The 18,749-nt window shown below is 42.4% G+C and overlaps 1 protein-coding gene across 12 annotated transcripts in view; it reads right to left on the bottom strand.

Annotated features, from left to right (window-relative positions):
• PCDH15 (protocadherin related 15) overlaps nt 1–18,749 on the bottom strand; it is a 684,798-nt gene that overhangs the window by 97,252 nt on the left and 568,797 nt on the right. For all 12 annotated transcript variants that reach the window (XM_071811575.1, XM_071811571.1, XM_071811570.1 and 9 more), the window contains 2 exons: nt 12,234–12,539; nt 10,903–11,127 (listed from right to left, as the gene is read on the bottom strand). In XM_071811575.1, coding sequence (XP_071667676.1) covers nt 10,903–11,127; nt 12,234–12,539 — 531 coding nt within the window. The remainder of the gene's footprint in view (nt 1–10,902; nt 11,128–12,233; nt 12,540–18,749) is intronic.

Here is an 18,749-nt window from a genome sequence, read left to right as displayed (position 1 = left end):
CATCCAGGTTTCAGATTTTTCAGAGCTTATAAAATCAGTCTTATTTCATAATAGCAGAATCTTATTATTAATCTGCTGAGCAGTTTCAGAGGGATAAACTCCTGTCAAAGAACACCAAAATCACAGATACCGTTGATTTATCAAGACCACTAAGAGAATCACACTGTTCAGAAGATTCTCACATTATCACCACAGCACCTGTTGAGGTTCCTGCCTGGGGTGCCTGCATTACAAACCCAATTTGGCACAAAGCTTCCCTTGCTTCTTGCCTCTCTCTTGACCTGCTAAGCCAAAAGCATCTTATCATAAAGATTCTAAAAGTCTCTGAAGAAATAGTTTTAGTCTCCTATTTCTGACCTGTTGACAAAATCACTAAGTTTGTTAGTTTCTTACATATTAATATTACATTTTCTTGGTTTGCAAGTCGTTTCATAAAGCGCTTGTAAGTACATCCATGTGTTTTTCCTACCGCTTCTGGAGTGTGCTATTTGATTATACCTGCTGCTAGCAAGGTTTCTAGTTAACTATATCCGAGTGGAAATCAACATTCCTTTGCTATAAAAATCAGCATGACTGAACAGTATCCGAGCTAATAAATGCATATTAGGCATTTACAGCTCCTTCTGCAGTCTGCTGCCTTTTATCACAAGTGCAATAAATCGGGAAAAAAAAGTATTTTTAAAGCGATCCCTCCTTCCACTAATGTTAAACGTACATAAAATAAAGGGAGAAAGTAAGAAGGTTTACTTCAAAGCATAGCATATGTCACACACTGAAATTTTCAAACCTTCCCAATCTTTTTCTACAACTACAGATATGTATCTGTATATACATCTGTATATACAGATATGTATCTGTAATTTTCTGCTGTCACTTTGTTTCGAACATCTGCCACTGATGTGGCACATCACCAGAGCTGGTGCCTTCCCATCTGAGCTGCCTCCAAGTGTTTAATAAGCCCCTGCTGTTTGGGGACTTCCAAGGGCACATTTAACATCCCTCAGTTCCTATATCCATGCATCTCTCTTCTACAGAAAGGAAAGAGGTGTTTTGGTATCACTGTACTTGAAAATCATTACTCCTCTTGTGCATTCCTTAAGCACAGAAAGATGTTACTCAACGCCTTATTAAAAAAAGAATAAAATTCAGAGATATTTTGTTACTCAATAAACAGAATTAAAAATCCTCTGAAGGCCCCAAGATATCACAGGCCAAAGGGCACCTGTAGCCCTTAGCAGCTCAGCCTCACCTCAACACCCTGTCCCTGGGGCCAGGGCCCCATTTCAGCCCAGTTGGGTGCTCAAGTCCTGCCCCAGTGACAGCAGGGGACACCAGCCCTGCTTCTGGCCCCATTCCCATTGGCTCCCTGGACAGACCCCCCACGGAGCAGCCTCACTCACACAACCATCCCATGGTGACTTTCAATTTCTTCACCTGTTAAAAACCAGTTCACAAAAAAACCAGCAAAGTGGGAAGGGAGACCTTTGTAACAAGCACCCACAGAACTTCACCTTTGCCACAAGGCCTTACCTTGCCCTTTAACAAAACACTTTTTGGGCCCAAGCGAGCAAGTGCTTTAATTTTGCTGCAAGTATGCTTTGCAATGGGCTCCTGTTCAGCCTTAAAGCAAATGGCACACGAGGGTTACAAGTGGGCAGAAACCCCTCCAGCATGGTGCTCATTGCTGTTCACAGGCGATGAGATCTGCTGTACCACCACCACATTTCAGCAGCAGCATCTGTGAATGCCTCATGTTCTCAGCACACGTTCCTCTGCTCCATGTTAACTGGTAACAGCCATTCGGCGCCTTCTGTAATGTCTCAATTTCTGCAAATCCTCACTTGATTATTTTTCTATTATTAAACTTAGTAAGTTTCCAAAGCCTTGCAATATGATGCTAATCAACCTTGTTCAGAATAGGACAAATGTACAAATGTAATATTAAATATTAAAATCCAAATTTCATGCACTTTCATGTCATAGTCATCTTAAATTACATGATAGGCTAAAAATAAGTTTTAAAGCTCTTCTGAAACAAGGTCTCTGGATTTGGAGTCACAGACCTGGCACTGAAACAACTGAAAATTCGAGCTGTGCATTCAGAAAACCACAATGTTATTCAACTATAATCCCTTTACTAGATTAACTTTTTTTCCTCTTCTCTTAAGCTCCTACCATGTCATGTACAGAGGTACAGCAAATACAATCACAAATCTTTAATTTGAGCCAAGAGCTGATGGAGAGAGATATATATAGACATATATACAGATGTGTATATACATATATACGTATTATCATGCATGTGTGTAAACTGTATCTATTCTTTCGCTACACAATCATGGAAAGCCGAGAGGATACTCCAGGCCCTAAAAACTACTAACAATCCCCTCAAGGGCTACTGTAGGCAGTGAACACACTATCTAGGACTGGGACAACCACCAGGATCTTAAGACATCAAGAAAATTCTCATCCTTCAGCTAAAAGACTGGTATTAGTAACTTAAATGAGTGATTTGTTGTAATTTACCCAGAGAGTTCTGTGGAGGGGTTTACAGTAACAGAATATTACACGGCCAGGTATATCCAGCCTTTCAAATCGATGGCAAAGGGATTAGAAATGAATAACTGTACAATGGCTTACCACCTATGAGGTAAAATCATTCTTTTAAAGATATTTGCAGTTTTGTTTCCTATGTAATTTGTACTTTCATCAGTCAGTTTCTGTCATTTATTCAAAGAAGGTGACAAGAGAACAATTTATACTTCCTAATGTATATGATAAAAGTAACGGAAAAAAATAGACTTAGCACTTACCTCACTTATTCCTAGCTTTAAAACTGTTTCTTTCACAAATGCAATAACAAGTTCATTTTATTACCAATAATCATATATGTGATGGAAAACTACTGTGATTATTTCCACTTCAAATTCCATATGTAAAAGAGTGCCTTCAAAGTTTTGACTCCGGAAAAATGCAGCTTTTGGAGGGTGGAAGACGTGAATTAATTCCATGGCATAGCATATAGCAACAGCCAATTTCACCAGATGCCGGAGCAGCAAGAACTGGAAGTCCCTTCCCATTCTTTAGGCAATCTCTTGGTCTCCTACCTGTGCCACGAGTATTTGAAATACCTTTTAGATTTATGTATCGACCACAGTGACTGATTTAGAAGGCCTGAGGTTAGAGAAGCTAATGTTGAGTAAATCTGAGCAAATTCAAAATCTTTGTGATGGTGCTGGCAAGATAACGTGACAAACTGCATGAAGCGGCACTTTGAATTTCATCTTTAATTGGGTGTAGTGCTTCTTTACATGAGGTTCTCTGTTTGAAGCTATGCAAAATACAGGCTTGTTAACAAGGTATAACTGCCTCTTCTTCACATTCAGTGCTCAGCAAGCCCTTAAGTAGCTCATAATATAAATTAAGAGACAATATTCATAGTGGAATACATGAGGTAATAAATGACTAGTAGATGACTGAACAGATAAGCTGAGATTGTAAAAAATATGTTTACTGGCACCGTGGTCCAACACCATGCCCGTTACGCCATTAATGCCAATAGAAAAACAGATAAATAAGCAGTTCTGCTTTGGAGGCAATACAGCTCATTCTTTTTTCAAGTTATGTGCTGCCACTGTGCTGGACTGCCCTGTTAATTCTTTAACTGGGAAATGGTTTTCATTACATGACAGAAAGTAAGGATTAACTTCGTGGACGTAAATTTACTGAAAAAAAGGTAACTTCCATATTTTTTTTTGACATATTATAAACTGATGACATGTTTGACCTTAACTGGTTCACTAATGTCTTTTATCTTCCATGCATCCTTCATTACCTGTATAATTTCTGGCAGAAAATCTTCATTATTATTGCAATTAAATCTCACTATAACATGAAATTCCAGCTTAATGAAGCAATGATGTATTACTGCTCACCTGCTCATTAGAAACAAGACTGGTGTGAATTTCTAGGATATACCTGCAGGAAGGGAAAGCAGTGGCAGCTACCCATACGCATGGCTATTTAAACACTTTATTCCAGCTGTCTCAAATGCCGGGTTCCTGCATCCTTTCTCCAACACATCTTCATTTTCTTTGCATAATGCTGGCTCTGATTGCTTGGTTTGAGAAAGCGATTCAGCCACAAACACAGAGCTTCTTCTAACCCTCCCACTCTAGAAAAGCAAACCAATCATATTTCTGCTTGTTCTGATTTGAGGTTTGAGTTGTCAGATAAGTAAAGGGAGATGTCTTGTCCAAGCGGGCTGGAGCTCTGCACTGTGGCATCATTATAACCAAGATCACGCCGTTTGCTCCCAACTGGAAGAGGAGGGGCCACGAGAATGGTCATGGTGAGGAAGGACAACGCAGAGCAACCAGGCCAGAGATAAAGATTTGGCCGTTACACATTTTTGCGTGGCTGGTTTGCTTCTTTTACGCAAGGGAGGGAAGACTTACCCTAGTAATTATGAAAGATTCAAAGTCACCCCCACAATAACTACCAATCAATGCATAGAATGCATAACCTAAAGCATACATCACATCACCTAAAGGCATATTTTATTCTGAGAAACTATTCTGACAGCTATAGTTTGTGCCTTCTCTGATGACACTGATATGTCTCTTGAGGTTCATAGGTAAAGTCAGTTTTACTAAATCTGGAAATTCATCGCATAATATTTATAACAGTCCACTGGCATCAAGGCATGGTAGAAATTCTATTAAATATTTGGTAGCAGTCTCGTAATATGGCATTGCTAGAAACATACAGAGCTCTCTTTACTTATTGTTGCTGCTCTATCACTTTGAATCATCAGCCACAGATAATGGTTTCATTACACTACTACTCTACTTGAAAAACTAAAAAGGAAACCAATGCTGGAACACAGAAAGAGGAGAAAAAGCAATTATAACAAATAAGAAAGATATAAGGTAATACAAAAAAAATGCTGGTAATAATAATAAGACAAGGTCATGACATAAATATGCAAGTACCTTACAGGCCCCATGATACAGAAATTCTTACAAAATGCATTTAGCAACACATTTCTCATTTAACTGCAATCTAAACTGGAAAATGGCTAGTCCTGTTTCTGTTAAGAAGCTCTATTACCATAGTAATTGTTTCCAAATGCTAAATCCTATTAATAAGCACGCCATTTGAACAGTAATGATTTTGCTTCTTCCAATACTGGGAAAGATTGGTCTCGCGAGGGGATGCTTGTGTGTACTGCAAGATGCACTACAGGCACTCCGAGTAAACCGTTCAGCCCCCTCAGACACCAAGGGACTGCGAATCTCTGCCCTTCTGACTGGGAGAGAAGTTATGTCTTGACGGGAAAAACACTGAAAACCAGCACAGAAATTGCTTCTTGGAGTGGGTAAAGTTTTTATCCCTTAAACTACATTTTGAAGGCTGATAAAGTTTGCTGTGTCTATCCTGTATAATTTTATATATATCTATATAAAACAGAAAAAAATGAAAAGTTTTGTGTCCTTGATTACAGACCAGATTACAGTCATCAATTACTCGGGATGAACAGTTGTACAATCTCCTATGCCACCCCAAGACAACTCATTACTACTTTCAGGTTAGAGTTACGCAAGCAGCAAGAGGAATCTGAGACCTAGGGAAATAAGAAAAATCTCAGGCTGTTGGAGGCGGTTTGCATCTTTCTGGCAAGAAGAAGTCAATCCCACTTATACTATTCTTCCTCAGTAATACCAGAAAGTACGTAACAATTCATTCATTTACCTCTGGCTTTCTTCGAAGAAAGAGCTGTAAGATCTGCACAGAATGTCAAAGGTCATTTGGCTGCAGGAGAGGCCAATAATGGATTTCAATAGTGATATGTAGTACAGATTAAGCTATTTTTTTTTCCTGCAGTGAGTATTCTGCTATGCAACCTGTGTTTTGATCAAGTTCAGGGAAGGTTAATACAAACTACTTGCAACTTGTCACACCAAAGCAAGAGTCTAGGGAAAGTCACTGTGTGTATCTACCCTTCTCCAAGCCACAAAGACCAGTGTGATTACGGGTACACTGCACTGCTGCTCATTCAGTTTTATATCACATAAATGCCATATGAAACCATCAGATGCCCGTAGTTGCTCAACAGAATCCTACCACACAGTAAAAACTACAAGGCTTTTCGTTGAGAGCTGGACTGTGAAAAATGACAAAGGTTAATAGAGCAGCACAAGCACAAAAGGATGGACTTGGAGACTTGTGCAATACAAACAATGCTCAGAGGATTCTGGGGACTGAATACTCTAATGGTTGCAGGAATTCCCTCCTTGGACCCACTACTGCCTGAACACTTGCTGCTGGGTTTTCTCTAGTTTGGTTTTGTGTTATCAATGACTGTAATGCGCACAACTGTTACGTTAGGGCCTGCAGCGTATCTGCACTTGGTTTATTCTCTATTTGGGTCACAAACACTGCGTTAAAATAATTATTCTAATACAATCTAAATAAAGTAAAAGCACATTTACTACTAAGCAGAATCAGACACATCCAGCTCCCGGTCCCCGAACAGGAGCACAAGACAGGCTCCATCTCCATCTCCATCCTCACACAGGTTCTAATTTGGCAGGTGCTCTAGCACAAATCGTGAGGTTTAGGACCCCTCCAATTCCCTGTGCAGACATCCTAACTGATCAACAAAAGATTATAGATGATTCAAATGAAACAGTGAACATGCTCACCAGGAGTCACCTATTTAGCTATGTCCTAAAACAACACAAAGAACACACCGAACCGCATTGCAACACATGTTTTTCCTTCCGATTTGTTTTGGTTTTTCTCCACAGCTGAGGTTTGCTTTTCTCCTTGTTCTCACTTGGCTTCCAAAGCTCCGCACCCCTCTCCTGCTGCTCTGTCTCTTCAATCAACCATCCAATGCGTCCTCTTGTGGATCCTTGTCATCTCGCAAAGCTCTGATTTCAACCTCCACCTGCCCCCAGCCCCTGTTAATTTTGTATCTGGAAAGTTCATCTCTAAGCTCAAATTAAAACACTCCTTCTATTTTAGATTTCTCTTGTCACCAAGGTTCTAAATTTCTACCATCTGACATTAATCATATCTGCCCAACAAAATGAGAAATTAAAAATGTGTTTTCCACAAGTCCTCCCCCATTCTCTCAACTGCCACTCAAAACACTACCTGTCACTCAAGGCTGGAATCTAAGCAACATAGTAACCTCAGCAATATATATATAATATTTAATTATGCCCTCTGATCTGTTGCAAAAGTCAGCCTGTCACTGAGTATGTCACTTAATAATTTCTTTCATTTATTTTCTCTCTCATTTAAAATATAAAGCTGCTTGTCCCCACTTCTTCAGGTCCTGTTCTGTCATCAGCCTCACACCTTTTACTGCAGAATTTGTCACTCCGGCTCCAGCCCAGTATTTCAGCTTATCCAAACTAGTATCATCATGCTCCTTTTTGTTGCCCACATGTGGGAAGAGTTTCAAGGAAAATAAGAAACCTATTTTTTGATCCCTTTCTAAGTTCCCTATTCCCTTTGAAAACACGCAGGCTGCTATTACACTAAGGCCACCAAGTTGAACCATTACTCCCCCGTGCCCTGTCATTAAAGCCACAATACAAACGCACAACCAGGCAGCTGGGTCAGCCCTTTGAGGCAGACTACAGCTTTTCTCTGAATACAATCCTATTTGAAAATAAGTATCTTTAAAAAAGGCAAACAAACAAACAAACATCCAAACAACCCAAACAATTCTTTCAAAAATTCACTGTGCTGAGAAAAAGTTTCTCCTAGGAAAAATACAGGTTTGAGCAACTTTCTCCTTAAAAGAGTAACAGAAAAGGCTCAGGGAACGATGTCCAAAGCTGTATTTTTCTTCAACTGACTTAGAAACCACTGGGAAAGAGCACAGACTATTAGGAAACAGGTGACCTGCATCTTGGTCAGAAATTTTGCAGAGACAGAGAGGTGTTGTGGAAACCTTATGTTGTCATCAAAGCTAATAACTGGAGACATTTACTGTCCCTTAAATAATTCTGAGCTCAGTAGACTGACAAACAGAATTACTCAAAATCATGTGGCAATTCACAGCATCTGCAGATACACAGTGAGCCGAACTCCCACGGGCAAGGCTGCATGAAGGTAAAGAGGCCCAAGATAGTTGATTAGCATTCAGGGTCTGCTTCTATCAAACTCAAGATCAGAGCATCCCGACACGTAGGAAGTCAAGGAAGGGAGCCAGGAGACCTGCGTGGTTAAACAGGGAACTGCTGGGTAAGCTCAAGTGGAAGAGGAGAGTTTATAGATCATGGAAGGAGGGGCTGGCCACTGGGGAAGAGGAGCCCCATACCCCTGAGGCCCCAGATGAAGGCAGGACAATGAAGGAGTTTGCCTTGGTTGATGAGGACTGGGTTAGGGAGCAATTAAGCAACGTGGACATCCATAAATCCAGATGGGATGCACACACAGGTGCCAAGGGAGCTGGCAGAGGTCATTGCTGAACCACTCTACATCATCTTTGCCAAGTCTTGGGAAACGGGAGAGGTGCCTGAGGACTGGAGGAAAGCAAATGTCACTGCAGTCTTCAAAAGGGCAAGAAGGAGGACCCGGGTAACTATAGACTGGTCAGCCTCACCTCCATCCCTGGGAAACTGATGGAACGACTTCTCCTTGGTGCCATCTCAAGGCATATCAGGGATAAGAGGGTCATTAGAGGCAGTCAGCATGGCTTTACCAAGGGGAAGTTGTGCTTGACCAACCTCTTTGACTTTTATGAAGACATAACGAGATGGATAGATGATGGCAAAGTGGTGGATGTGGTCTATCTTGATTTCAGTAAAGCATGTGACAGTCTCCCACAGCATCCTCACAGCTAAACTGAGGGAGTGCGGTCTGGATGATCAGGTAGTGAGGTGGACTGTGAACTGGCTGAAGGAAAGAAGCCAGAGAGTTGTGGTCAATGGGGCAGAGTCCAGTTGGAGGCCTGGATCTAGTGCAGAGCCTCAGGGGTCAGTACTGGGGCCTGTACTATCCAATATATTCATCAATGAGTTGGATGAGGGAATAGAGTGACTGTCAGCAAGTTTGCTGATGACACCAAGCTGGGAGGAGTGGCTGACACTGGAAGCTGTGCTGCCATCCAGAGACCTGGACAGGCTGGAGAGTTGGGCAGGGAGAAATTTAATGAAATAGAACAAGGGCAAGAGTAGAGTCTTGAATCTGGGCAGGAACAACCCCAGGTTCCAGTATAAGCTGGGGAATGACCTATTAGAGAGCAGGGTAGGGGAAAGGGACCTGGGGGTCCTGGGAACAGCAGAGTGACCATGAGCCAGCACTGGGCCCTTGTGGCCAGGAAGCCAATGGTACCTGGGGTGGGTTAGAAGGGGGTGGTCAGTAGGTCAGAGAGGTTCTCCTGCCCCTCTACTCTGCCCTGGGGAGACCACACCTGGAATATTGTGTCCAGTTGTGGCCCCTCAGTTCCAGAAGGACAGGGAACTGCTGGAGAGAGTCCAGCGCAGCCACCAAGATGCTGAAGGGAGTGGAGCATCTCCCGTGTGAGGAAAGGCTGAGGGAGCTGGGGCTCTGGAGCTGGAGAAGAGGAGACTGAGGGGTGGCTCATTCATGGTTACAGATACAGAAAGGGTGAGTGTCAGGAGGATGGAGCCAGGCTCTTCTCGGTGACAACCAGTGATAGGACAAGGGGCAATGGGTGCAAACTGGAACACAGGAGGTTCCACTTGAATATGAGAAGAAACTTCTTGATGGTGAGGGTGGTAGAGCCTGGCCCAGGCTGCCCAGGGAGGTTGTAGAGTCTCCTTCTCTGCAGACATTCAAACCCGCCTGGACACCTTCCTGTGGAACCTCAGCTGGGTGTTCCTGCTCCATGGGGGGATTGCACTGGATGAGCTTTCCAGGGCCCTTCCAACCCCTGACATTCTGGGATTCTGTGAACCTGAGACTGATTCATGTGTGCTAAATACTTTCCGCAGACTCACATTTAAACTGAATTTGCCAGACAGGAAGTTCACATTTATGAGCTATGATTTTGTTCCCACTACAATTTTTGCTTCTTAGCTAAAATACAAGTAATTAAACTCTCTTCTCTCCCAAAGCTCACAGTTCCTCTCTGACAAAGTCAACAGATATGAAGCAACTGCGCAAAAGGACTCAACTGACTGGCTCCACAACCGCACCTCTGTATATGCAAGGAGGGATGATTTAGAGCATCTAAAACACCTTGTACTCTTGAACGTGAGTACATCAACCAAATTAAGACAGGTAAGTGCTAATGTTTCAGCTGCAAACGCTTTTCATTTGTGGATCGTTACCAAACAGAAGGCCATTATCCCCATATTACTGGTGAGATAACTGAAACCCAGAGGTGATGCTGCCTAAAAATAAATCTGTGTGCAAGACCACTAAATAAGCCTGTTCCTTTGCAGCTCTGTATTTTCACGCAGCAGACTGTGAAACACAGGACGTGGTGTGCCACATCAGCACTCAGTACACCCAAATGGTTCATAAAATTACAATTTATGGGAGCTTTAACTGAAACGTGATGGTGTCATTTTTGCAAACAATTCCATTAGGTACTTATTTCAACCTTTCAGAGATTCTACAGGATTAAACATTAATGTACGTCTCAAGTATTCTTGTACTTCATAAATCTATTATTCAAGATTTAGCTACATAATTGCATATAGCCGAGTAACTATAGCTGTTATAAAGTGTATGTTCAACCGAACAAGTTGCTCTCAGAAAAAGGCAACAGCTTCATACAAGTGAAAAAGCAGAAAAGCAGACACGCTGCTACCACGCTCTGATGTTTCATCAGGACACCGGTGAGGGTTCATCAAGTATTTTGTACCAAGTAAGAGAGGATGTTTTCAACTGACAAGTTATTCCCCTTACCTTGACTCTCACAGTGACAGTGGCGAGGCCGGGAGGCATAGTGCCCTTGCTGTCAAAGGCTTCCACAAGAAACGTGAAGGTTGCCTCTGTGTCAGAGAATGATTCATAATCCAAGGACTTCAAAAGCGACAACTCGCCTGTGTGTTTGTTAAGTGCAAAATACTGTAGTGCTTCCTGCGTCCTTATTCGATAGTTCACATCAGAACCAAGATCAACATCCTTTGCCTAGAGCATACCATACAGAAAAAAACAGTAGCTGAAAACAAAATACTTTTTCATAAAAAATCCCTACTAGATTTAAAGAACATAAAAAAGCAAACTGCTGCAAATCGATTTAATTTCATTGTATTATTCTATTAGTATTTGATGTACTTAATACTATTGGACAAACACGAGGAAGACAAGCCCTCTTAAGGTTATAAAATCCAGAGATACCTGCCACATGGAATGAGCACAATATTGTGGGCAGGAGTCCCTGGAAGCTCAGCCTGTTCCTGTTCTCCTCGTGGGACATGTGCTGCTGCCACTGCCAGGGAGAGGACGCTGGATGTTTGATGTCACCCAACATAACAGTATTTAGACAAAGAATATTAATTTTCATCAGGATAAGGAATATTACGTGATTGCTTTAGCTGTAATTTGACATTAGATTTATCTGCAGTCAGGTTCAGAGAAAAGCATCCTTGTTGAAATTGTCTCAGGACAGATTCTTCTCACTAAAGGATGCTGACCAAAACCTCAGGAGGATACGCAGACTGCTCACGGGAAGTGAATCTCAGATGTCTTTAGAGATCTGTCTCATCCTTGAACAATTAACTCTCACTTGTCTGAGTATCTTATCATCAGTGAGGAGAACTCAACAATCTCCAGGTGCCCACTTTACTCCAGCTGTCTTAGATGATGATCGTGGTATGGGATGAATTGCTTCTGGAAGCAACTATTTATCTCCATTAACCAAAATGTCAGGTGAGACATCTAGGTTTGACTTTAATGTCTCAATCAGTTCAGATAAAGCCCTTTTCCTACTACCATAAACAGGCAGCAGCAATATAACAAGCTTTCAAAAACAAATCAAAGGCACTTTAAATGTGTAAAACAATTTTCCAAGAAATGACAGCATTACTGTAGGTTTTGTGGCTTGTTTTTCAAATATTTGCTCTTATTTCCAAATGAATAAAGGTCATGCATTTTTCAGTCTGTTACGTTTAATAACTTGCCCCACTCCAGTGTGCAATCTTTTACTGCAGCCTCATTGACAAATTAAATATAAACATGCTTAGTATTGCAGAACATTTATGAAACATCATCTCCACTCTCTAATGCTTTCTTACCTCTATTTGCAGAAAGACTGTGCCTGGCGGTAGATTTTCTGGCACGCAGACAGTGTAGGAAGCATTAGTAAAAACAGGGCTGTTGTCATCAATATCCAGCACCTTGATGGCTAAAGTGAGCGTTGAGCGGCGGGGATCCACAGCTCCGTCTGTTGCTTCAACAATGAGCTCATAATAGTCCCTCACTTCTCTGTTCAGTTTCACTGCGGTATAGATGCTACCATTTGATGTGATTCGGAAAAGATTCTTGAAGTTTGCCAAACTGTAATGAACTTGACCATTTACACCAGCATCCGGGTCTGTAGCCTAAAAAATAAACAGAAAAAAGAGCCATGTTTTAACAGAGATTTTTAAGTACAACGGGCACACCTACATGGGAGTAACAAGGTAAGCCAGGGTAATATCCTACAGAATACTAATGCTTGTGTGGCTATTTAGCAGTTCTTGTTTACAGAGGCTTGATATTTTGCTGAAGATAAAATATCCCACAGTAACAAATCTCGTCACTTGCGGTGATAAGAGGTAGGTTTACTGGATCCCAACCGGACTTCAGGCAAAAATGCATGTTTGATTGTGCATAACTGTGCATAACTTGCATAACTATGCATAACTTGCATAACTGTGCACTTAAGTAGAAGACAAAATGCTTTTCAAGTCGAACCCCTGGATAATTGTAGTGCTGCCGTATCCTCAGGGTCAGGTGGTGTCTGAGGGGGATTTTTATCTTACATGGCTTGATTCAGGTGTTTCATTGCTCCCCACATCACTATGGAGCACATACTTAGATGAAAGATGAATGCAGTCAGCAGATAGGTGCAATGGACACATTAGTTAGAAACTTCCTTTTCCTTTAGCATGGTCATCACGTATAGTGATATTTTAATCTTCTGCAGAACTACTCAACTTTCAATAGTTTATCATGTTCTTCAAAACCAAATGTTATCATGTATAATCCTTGTTCTTCTACGTGGAAAAGAGGTAGATGATTAAAACAGAAAACTTTTAAAATTTTGTTCAATTGATATCTTTGTTCTCACATACTGAACTAAGTCTCCAATTTCAGTATCAGCCAAATAAAATTCTTGCTATTACATAACTGCCCTTATAGGGACAGACAAAATTCATCTGTTTTTCCTAGTGCTACCAGGCCCTCAATATAATCTGAATGTTGACCTGTTATTTTCCCCTTCTTAATTAACTCATGGCATGATGAATACGGTGATGCAAATTAAACAAAGAGTATTCTGTGAGCAAAGTATTTTCATTTATTTGACTTTGTAAATGAGGCTACAGACATCTGGGAAGATCTTCAGAGATTTTCACATTTTGTTATCAGAACAATTGTCAGGAAGTTTCCATGAATGTGTAATTGCAGTGAAGTTGTTAATTGTAAAACTTTGTAATGAAACCATTTATCTTCCTAGAAATCAATTAAAAGTTAATTAAAATTGTTAATAAGAAAAATTTCCCTGTGCTTTCCCCCAGCACTACATCAATGTGCTAAGCAGTAGTTGCTACAACTTCATAATGACCAGTCTATGGATAACACATCCTTTTAATCGGCATCTTTCAACATATGGCTGATGTGCTTAGTTTAGAATCAATTCTGTTTCCTCTCTAGAAATAACTGATTTGGGGCAGAAGGACCTCCTAGATGACATACTGAAAAACCACCAGAAAGCTGGTCCAGGAGAAATCTTTAAAGTAATAGGCATTTAGCCCCACTGAAAGAAAAGCAAAGTACAGGACGAGCAGAGTATGTTGCAGATCAATTGACTTGATCTGCAATTGACTAAGTAGCCAGAGTTAAAAACTAACCAACAAAAAACTCCCTCAAATCCATCACCTAACAGTAATCTGCAATACTACTACCATTAGAAACCAGGAGAACATTAGAAACACTAGAAACCACGAGAACAGGTGACATTTTTATGTAAGATTCACTTGGAAGAATGCTTTTGAAGAGATAAACTTTTTTCTTTTTTTTTTTTAGGAAAGTAAATTGAAATTACTTTCAAATATATGGCAGGCTTTGCAATTTGGTTCCTAAAAACATGACTATGTATGTTGTAAACTCATTTGTGTACGCCCTTGGGCATAAACATCTGATTTGTTTCTCTGTAGAGTAGCAGGCAAATCACCACTATTAAACCCAATTAAACGAGTTGTTACAGGACCCCTGTAACACCGGTGGGAAGTCAAGCACGGACATGTGAAGACAAGCGGCAGCTCTGGGCATTTTTACACATCTTAGTCCTGCGGTCCCACAGCATGGGGCAAATTCAGGTTTTGGAACTGAACCCTCAAACCCAAGTTTGCTCAGCTTTGCCCACCAAAATTTCTACCATGTGCATTCTCTGATTATCTATCAGATTAAGTCAGCTTTTCCCTGAGCCTCCTGTGCTATTCCACCAGAGACGAGCGCTGCCCGTGCACAAAGCCGCCATCCTACCGCTTGGCCAGCCATCTTTAACCAAAAAAGCTCAAGGACAGCCACTGAGAAATTACAAGTTGTCCAAACGCTGTCCAACCTGCCTACAGGTGGCTTTGCAACCCCAAGAGGCCTGGAAAGGCCCTTGGAAAGGGACCTGGGGGACAGCAGGGTGACCATGAGCCAGCACTGGGCCCTTGTGGCCAGGAAGGCCAATGGTACCTGGGGTGGGTTAGAAGGGGGTGGTCAGTAGGTCAGAGAGGTTCTCCTGCCCCTCTGCTCTGCCCTGGGGAGACCACACCTGGAATATTGTGTCCAGTTGTGGCCCCTCAGTTCCAGAAGGACAGGGAACTGCTGGAGAGAGTCCAGCGCAGCCACCAAGATGCTGAAGGGAGTGGAGCATCTCCCGTGTGAGGAAAGGCTGAGGGAGCTGGGGCTCTGGAGCTGGAGAAGAGGAGACTGAGGGGTGACTCATTCATGGTTACAGATATAGAAAGGGTGAGTGTCAGGAGGATGGAGCCAGGCTCTTGGTGACAACCAGTGACAGGACAAGGGGTAATGGGTACAAACTGGAACACAAGAGGTTCCATTTAGATTTGAGAAGAAACTTCTTCCTGGTGAGGGTGGCAGAGCCTGGCCCAGACTACCCAGGGAGGTTGTGGAGTCTCCTTCTCTGCAGACATTCAAACCCGCCTGGACACCTTCCTGTGGAACCTCAGCTGGGTGTTCCTGCTCCATGGGGGGATTGCACTGCATGAGCTTTCCAGGGCCCTTCCAACCCCTCACATTCTGGGATTCTGTGGTAGCTGCCAGGGGTTGCCTTGTCCAGCCCAGACTCACCCATTGCACAGAACAGCAGCTTCTGTGTCCCCTCACAGCCTGTCCCTGTCCTCATGCCTTTCCCTCCTCTTCCTCTTCAGGGCTGTTCCTCACCTCTCACTGCCTGGAGGAGTTTTGTCCTTTAATTCTGATCGCAGAGACAGCACCAGTGGACTGAGCTGTGCCCTGTGGGAACCGGCTGGAACCGGCTGTGTCTGAGCTCTCTGCACAGAGCCCCTCAGCCAGCCCCGGGCACAGCCACCCCAGGCACTCCCATTTGTGTTTAAAGCTGAAGTGCATAAATATTAAAGAATCAAAACTGACAAAAAGCTTGAAGAAAATTGCTATTATTTTGCCAAATTAGATTGCTTGTACAGTTTAAGGCCTGCAATAATTAACATTTTATCACTATAAACTTCGAAAAGAGATAAGGTCCTCTTTATGGATATGAAAGAAAAAGCACTTAATCCATTTTCTACAAGAATCCTGTCTCAAGGGTATACAAAATTCCGTCTTTCCACGTGGAAATGTGGGCAGCAGCTCCAGGGACAAGCCCTGGAAGGACTCTTGAGGCACCGTCACCACCTGTTCCTGCTTGCAGCCATTGCCTTCTATCGAAATAGATGACTTCAAGTCATCTTGAAGGGAGGTACAGGTCTGCACGAGGAGGAGCTGGGCTTTCAGAGAGTCCTGCTTCAAAAATCAGCATTAAATTGTCACTACCATTAAAACAGAAGCCAGTGACATCCCAACACATTTAATATGGTTTGCTCATTGGGCTGAATTACACGGGTGTATAGTTGCCAGAGGGGGAGGGAAGCAAGCAAACACTCCATTTCTGTGTCACCTCAGTCCCAAGGGATGTCCCAAAGACAAAGCCAAGGAGACCACAGGACTAAAAAGAGGCAAGAGTACATTCTTACACCCAACGGATCACGCAAGGTGCTCAACCACAACTCGTCCTCGCTGATTTGCGCATAAAAAGCACGGCAAGAGTCCTGAAGCTTCAGGTGGTAAAGGGCCACTGGATGACAGCAGATCGTAAAAGGAGCTACAGATCACTTCACAGGCAGAAATCTCTTCAGAGCCTTGCAGATGTTGCTCACACAAGAAAATCTGGCTTTGTAGAGGCAGCAGAAACAGCAAGCAAGATTGCTGTAGGCAACACGGCCTTTCAAGGCCACCAGGGAGACGGACACCAGAGAAATTGAGAAGAAAAAACCACCACACCAAGAAGAGGCAACCAGCAAAATGAGGGAAATTTCAAAAGCGACAGAAAAGATCCCAAGACAGGACAATAGTGTCACTGCATCTCAAACCCTGGAGGCGGCGAGAATTTCCTTCAGTGCCACTAATGGCTGGGAGAATCTGAGAGCTGCATGCGCTGCAACTGTCACCTCTGCTGCATGGAGGGAAAGGCCTGGAAGACATTTTGATGGCTTCAAAGACATCGCAGACACAAATCCACAGAGCACCTGTTGACCGTGCTCTGTACGCCGAGCCCCAGCACGCTACACATCTACACAAGAACCTCTCCCTGATGTTTTCACTTTGCCATCTGCTGCGGACATTTCTGCTCAGCGCTTTCTCCAATTGCTCCCAAAAAGTCTGCTAGGAGGGGTGTCAGCTCTGGGGTCTCTCCAATAACCACTTCCCTTGTGTCTTTTCAGCTATAACAATGAGATACAGATCACAAATTATTTTTATGGGCTACACCAACATTCTTAAAAATTTCTGCTGTTCAGTAAGGTCTATTAGGAGTAAAAAAGATCAAGGAAAACACTGAGCACAAAACTGGCCAGATTTCTTTCTATTCCCTCACAGCACAGTCCCTGTCTCATCCTTGCTTCAAATCCCTGCATATCTGATCTTGCTTGTATTTGCAGATCACATTTTTCCCTGCTATGATAAGCCAAAGCTGTCAAAGCTGAGGGCAGCACAGCGATAATCCACATTTCCCAAGACGATCACCCACGCTTCCCTGCCACAGTGGGATGTCAAGACCAGACCACTGAAGAAAGAATCTGTCATTTCTGCCACATTTTCCTGCTACAAGATTTTTTTTTTTTTTTTGCAAACAAAAGGGATTTTCATAGAATCATTTCAGTTGGAAGAGACTCTCGGGATCACTGAGTCCAAGCATAACCTAACCTAAATCTAGCACTAACCCATGTCCCTAAGAACCTCATTTACACATTTTTCAACCCCTCCAGGGATGGTGACCCTAGCACTGCCCTGGGCAGCCTGTTCCAATGCCCCACAGCCCTTTCCTTGAAGAATTTTTTCCTAATATCCAATCTAAACCACCCCTGGTGCAACTTGAGACTTGTCAGGATAGGGGAACCAGCTCGACACAGGTCTAAGGTAATTTATTTTTTTTAAACTGAGAGCATCTGCAGGAGTATAATTAGACTTAAAGAAAAGAAACAAAACAATCCCTTGCTGACTGGTTCCTCTTGCCAACGCTACAAGAGCTGCAGAAAGATGAGAAGCAAGTTTCTACCTCTCCCATGGTATTATGTTTATTCAGAATTAGGGAAAGCATGTTCCTCTGAAGAGTCTCGAGTAACTACAGCTGTTATTCTAGTAACTCCTCAGATCTACATAACTTCCCTCATTTCCATCTCTCACGGGGCTAACTTATAAAGTACTGTACGATAAAACAAACCTGGAAACCCAAGAATAAAAAAGAATCATGACTTTATTTCCCAGAAGATACATCCCACCTTTACTGGAGATACCATAACCTACAGCCTTCATCTGCTGTGTTAAATTTATATTTGCATTACCAAATATGCTTCGATGTTACTAAGAAACCCTCATGAATACAAACCAACAGTGTTCCAGAGTAACAAATTATCTTCCTCTGTCTCAAACAGCTTGAAAATACAATTCGGGGAGATCTGCATTACCAAAGTATCTCTTGAAGGATCGTTAACTTGGAAATATAATGACAAGCACTTAAATGTCAACAATATTAATTATATCATTATCGTTCTTTCCAAAAGAAACCACCTACTAAGATCCACAACTCTTGCAAACAATGGGTGACAAGAGGATTTAGGCAGGTTAATTGAGAGTTTATGTTCGGACCCGCTGGAGCTGGAAAACAGCAAAATGAGGCAGCATGGTGTTATTCAGACGTGTCTATAAAGCAGAGGCAAACGTGACAGGTATCTCCCCATTGAAGCTGCAAGCTGAAACACTTTTAAATATCACTTTGCCACCAACCTCACTTCCTCCAGATTAAATTCCGCTTCAGGGAC

This window comes from Patagioenas fasciata, chromosome 8 (genome assembly GCF_037038585.1).
Source record: "Patagioenas fasciata isolate bPatFas1 chromosome 8, bPatFas1.hap1, whole genome shotgun sequence".
Lineage (NCBI taxonomy): Eukaryota > Metazoa > Chordata > Aves > Columbiformes > Columbidae > Patagioenas > Patagioenas fasciata.
The sequence above is the reverse complement of the archived record's forward strand: the minus strand, read 5'-3'. Positions and strand labels throughout refer to the sequence as shown.